The 5,225-nt window shown below is 33.2% G+C and overlaps 1 protein-coding gene across 1 annotated transcript; it reads left to right on the top strand.

Annotated features, from left to right (window-relative positions):
• Nucleotides 1–1,129: 1,129 nt before the first annotated feature.
• On the top strand, nt 1,130–3,225 carry LOC109804132 (DNA sliding clamp PCNA). The gene is made up of 4 exons (XM_020365912.3): nt 1,130–1,631; nt 2,333–2,485; nt 2,577–2,674; nt 2,847–3,225. The coding sequence occupies exons 1-4, from the start codon at nt 1,313–1,315 to the stop codon at nt 3,075–3,077; spliced, it is 801 nt and encodes a 266-aa protein (XP_020221501.1). The 5' UTR covers nt 1,130–1,312; the 3' UTR covers nt 3,078–3,225.
• The last annotated feature ends 2,000 nt before the right edge of the window (nt 3,226–5,225 follow it).

Raw genomic sequence — 5,225 nt, 5'->3', positions numbered from 1 at the left:
CCTACCTGCTCGAGGATGGGGAGGTCAATCTGTCGTGCAAACTCGAACTCAAAGCTGTTCAAACGGTGTCTCCGTCTGAGTTGCGCGTCACTCATGGAGGGTGGTCCGGGAACCGGCAGTGATGGTTGCGCAACTGGCCGCTGCAATTGGGATAATATGCGAAGCCTCTTGCCTCTGCCATGGGAAGAATTACCTCTATGCATGATAATGAATGAAAAATGCCGAAAAATGCTCTAGAGAAAGTGAGGGGTTTTTGGAGAAGTCAATGAAGATTTTGAGGGGGAATGACCCTTTTTATAGGCAACAGAGGCGGAACGGCCCGTTCTGGTATCAGAACGGCCCGTTCTGCGTCTGGAACGGCCCGTTCTGCATGTGGAACGGCCGTTCTCCGTCTGGAACAGCCCGTTCTGGTATCAGAACGCCCGTTCTGAAAGGAGAACGGCCCGTTCTGAAAGGAGAACGGCCCGTTCTGAAAGGAGAACGGCCCGTTCTGCTATTAGATTCAAGTGGAACGCCCTGTTCTCTTTTTTACAACGGGGCGTTCTAGATTAGTTTTATTCGGAACGGGGCGTTCCGGTTTAGAACAGCCCGTTCCGATTTCTAGCTTTTTTCAGGTCCAGAACGGGCACTTTTTTATTTTTATTTTTATTTTTATTTTTATTTTTATTTTTATTTTTATTTTTATTTTTATTTTTATTTTTATTTTTATTTTTATTTTTATTTTTATTTTTATTTTTATTTTTATTTTTATTTTTATTTTTATTTTTATTTTTATTTTTATTTTTATTTTTATTTTTATTTTTATTTTTATTTTTATTTTTATTTTTATTTTTATTTTTATTTTTATTTTTATTTTTATTTTTATTTTTATTTTTCTAAAGTATATTTTTGTCTTTCAAAAAATATATTTTCCAAATTAAGTAATGTACTTTTTAAAAGTATATTTTATGTCTAACATAAATACTTTTTTTAAAAAAATAATTTTCTAAAAAATAATATTAAATATAAATATAAATATAAATATAAATATATATATATATATATAAATTTAAAATTGTATTATTAGTTAATAAAAATATAGTTATCAAAATCCTCACTATAATCCTAAAATGAGAGAACATTTTTTTTTTCTCAGACGTTCCTTCCAAACCTTGCGAAAAACCTCGTGGTGGCGGGTGATATCAATTATTCAAAAACCGAACCTTCCCCTATAAAATCCTTCTCCTGCTATTCTTTCACTTTTCATTTTCAAACTCCAAACGCGCGCGGAACCCTGAACCTAACCCTAACCGAACCACACTCTCGACTCGCGATGTTGGAACTCCGTCTCGTGCAAGGTTCCCTTTTCAAGAAGGTTCTCGATGGCATCAAGGATCTCGTCAATGACGCCAACTTCGATTGCTCTTCCACCGGCTTCTCCCTTCAGGCCATGGACTCCAGCCACGTGGCACTCGTTGCCTTGCTTCTCCGATCGGAGGGCTTCGAGCACTACCGCTGCGACCGCAACATCTCTATGGGCATGAACCTCAGCAACATGGCTAAGATGTTCAAGTGCGCTGGCAACGACGATATCATCACTATAAAAGCTGACGACGGCGGAGATACTGTCACTTTCATGTTTGAAAGCCCTAGTGCGTTTCACTTCCTTCAACGCTTTCTTCTGCTTTTCGAATTTTTAACCGAGTTTTATTTTTTAGGGTTTATGCGATTTGTTCTGCTTTTATGGTTTGTGTCTTGATTATTCTTGTGTTTGATTCTCGATTACTAGTTTGAAGAAGTTGTTTTCTAATGTTCTGTGACAGAAATGCGATTTGCCTTCGGGATTTTAGGGTTTTCCAGAGGAATGTGGATTTTGTTGAAGCATCGATGTTTATAGGTTTAAATAGGGGTTATTTGGTTCATGATTGCCTGATTTTTAGGGTTTTGGTGTTTTGTTTATAGGTCAATGCCTGATTTGTGTTTGATACATTTTATTATTAGGTTTTAAAATTTATATAAAGAAAATGAGGTATTGACAAAGATAATAAGACAGAAGTGCGATGTGGTTGTTAACATGATTTGACAAAAAAGGATAGATATAGAAAAAGGAAAAATACTAATGATGCTTTTGCACAGATGTGGTGTTTAGAAAATATTGCTGGCTTTTTTTACACCTTCAGAGTTAGTTAGTTTAATGGTTAGGAGAAAAAAGGTTGGAGTAGTTTGAAATATAGAGACTTAAGTTTGATTTCCATTGTAATTAATTTTGTAATCTTTCTCATCTTTCTTATAAAAAGAAACTACTAATTTTAGAATTTTTGTTTGACTTTTGTTTTGGGGATTTGTCTTACAGCTCAAGATAAGATTTCTGATTTTGAAATGAAGCTGATGAGTATTGATAGTGAGCATCTTGGGATTCCGGAGGCAGAGTATCATGCTATTGTTAAGATGCCATCGTCTGAGTTTGCTAGGATTTGCAGGGATCTCAGTACCATTGGTGACACTGGTAATTAGTTTTGCTTCTCAGTTTCAGGAGTTTATTTTTGTTTAGAAGGCTATGCTAATAAACGTTGGTTGTTTTGTGGTGTATGTTGAAGTTGTTATTTCTGTGAGTAAAGAGGGTGTCAAGTTTACTACGAAAGGAGATATTGGAATTGCAAATATAGTTTGCAGGCAGAATACTTCTGTGGACAAGGTGAGAACTGTACATTGTACATGCTTTTTAACGTGATAGTTCGCATTCTTTGTCGCCAATATATTAATTTTAACTTGATACTTCACTGTACATGTTTTTGTTCTGTATTTTCTTATGTAAAGTACAGTGTTGCACAATTTTTAAATTTTCTTTTTGTGGGTTAATGTTTCAGCCTGAGGAAGCTACAGTGATTGAGATGAATGAGCCTGTGTCCTTGACGTTTGCACTGCGATACATGAACTCTTTCACCAAGGCAACACCATTGTCTAATATAGTTACAATTAGTCTGTCAAATGAGCTTCCGGTAGTGGTTGAGTACAAAATTGCTGAGATGGGTTATGTTCGGTTCTATTTGGCTCCGAAGATAGAAGAGGATGAAGAAGAAACAAAACCTGAAGTTTAATCTGTTATTGAATGGATTGAGATGTTAGGACTAGAATTTTAACGCGGTTGTACTGTTAGGATGCTGTTATACTTTTTGTTTGAAGACATTTTATCTGTGTTCAAAAGATTTGGCAATTAATGAATTCCATAGATATATTGGTTCTTCACCACCTTGTTTTCTCTCGATTTTATCGGTAATTAGTACAGTGTAAAACAATTGGTGTACATTTTTTTTCATGTTGTGTTTTTTTTTCTGCACTGTAATTCAAATAATTCAATCATATTGTCAACTTATTAGCAATTGCACATAAACCAATGATTATGAACTTATATTCAATAATTAATACTTAAATTTATACTTTTAATTCTTATTTTTACTGTATTTTATCACTTTGAGATTAAATAAAAATAGAAGTGCAAATATCATCAGATTAATGTTAAGACTAACATAATTTTAATGCTCAATGTGTGGATATTTTAGCTGAGATAAAAATTGTGAAATCCAAAATTACGGAATAAATATTAGAAGAGGATAAAAATAAAATTTATTTATTTTTAATTCATTTCAACTCTTTTTTGTCTAAACAAATTTTGTTTTTAAAGTTAATTTTGAAAATAAAAAATAAAAAATTTACCACCACACTGAATAAAGTCATATATGTTTTATTCAATTAATTTATATTTTCTAAATACATTGTCATGAAACATAAATATACACGATACGTAGGGGTGTTCATGGATCGGTTTTTTCAAAAAACCAATCCAAACCGAACCTGACCGTTTTATAAAAGTGGATCGGTTAACCGATCCATTTTTTATAAAGTGGATCGGTTTGGTTTTTTTAAAATATGGATCGGTTTTTTTGAAATTAGATCGGTTCGGTGCGGTGCAGTTATTCACTTTTTTACTCATATATGGATCAGTTTTTTTAGAAAACCAAACCGAACCGAACCGATCCACTTTGTAAAAATGGATCGGATACCTGAACCGGTTTTATAAAGTGGTTCGGTTTGGACTTTTTTTCAAAATGGATCGGATTTTTCAATATGGATCAGATCGGTTATGGATCGGTTCGGATCAATTTGGATTTTTTGCACACCCCTAATGATACGTTGATAACTTTAGGATATTAACACCTCAAAATATCAATTGAAACATAACTATATAAACAACTCTTTTATTTTTTTTATCATAATAACACAACATATGTAATACAACACTACATGTATTGTTATGCACTTCAATTAAGAAATCTCCTATAATATAGGGTGAGTAATTTAAGTGGTTTGATCTTATTGAACCAACAATAAAGTGATCTTTTTGGACTTGTTAGATTAATAACAACTTGAATATCAATCCACAACACAATAATTTAATTTCTTAGATGTCGTCACTTAAACAAGAAAGTTTAATACTATTGTCAGGGTATAATAGTTAGGTATAAGTTTACTATGATATTAACTAACTTAACTAAGTTTTCTATGTGATTAGTTCACTGACTACCCTCTAAATATTACGCCCTTTGATAATCGGTTAGGAATTAAGTTTCCAACTCCGTACTTTACTCAGTTTGTCACTTTTAATTAATATAACTCAAGTTAGCCCCTATACTATTGTCATTTTATACACGTGTATCTTAATCTTACCCACACACGACACCAACTGAAGTGCTAGAAGGGGACTCAATTACCCTCTCAAAGGGTTAACTTCTCAACAAAGGTTTTTAACAAAGTTGCGTTCTTGGAACATCATAACACAATATTTACATAATAGGATATGCAATTTTAAAATAATTTCTTATCTAATCCTAAGTTGATCAACACAACTTAACAAATTATGTCTAAATGCTTTAAGCATTCTCGATATTTATCATCTTAGTAACATGACAACTTGCATATAACATTTCCAACACACAACTACACTACTAACACAAAACATATAACTTACAACATACGACTCCACTTACTTTCAACTCTCATTCATTCATCATCTTTAATTACCATCATACATTAACATTAAGCAACTTAAGTCGTGTTATAGATTAATCTACTATACTCATATTCAACAATTCATCAATCAAATGCCATGTGTTCCTTCAACAATCAGCCCTCGATGCCACACATCCAATGCCTAGAGCCATCCAAGTAGGGAATTCCATGCCTCACCT

This window comes from Cajanus cajan, chromosome 1 (genome assembly GCF_000230855.2).
Source record: "Cajanus cajan strain Asha chromosome 1, NIPB_CcT2T_4, whole genome shotgun sequence".
NCBI classification, from domain to species: Eukaryota; Viridiplantae; Streptophyta; class Magnoliopsida; order Fabales; family Fabaceae; genus Cajanus; species Cajanus cajan.
Note: the sequence above shows the minus strand (reverse complement) of the source record. Positions and strands in the feature narration are given on the sequence as shown.

What these genes read in the sequence shown, in the direction of transcription:
- LOC109804132 (XM_020365912.3), top strand. Translation starts at nt 1,313, where the DNA reads ATGTTGGAACTCCGTCTCGTGCAAGGTTCCCTTTTCAAGAAGGTTCTC. An exon ending in CAGTACCATTGGTGACACTG is followed by an intron (nt 2,486 to 2,576) that starts GTAATTAGTTTT and finishes TGTATGTTGAAG; the next exon opens with TTGTTATTTCTGTGAGTAAA. An exon ending in AGAATACTTCTGTGGACAAG is followed by an intron (nt 2,675 to 2,846) that starts GTGAGAACTGTA and finishes TTAATGTTTCAG; the next exon opens with CCTGAGGAAGCTACAGTGAT.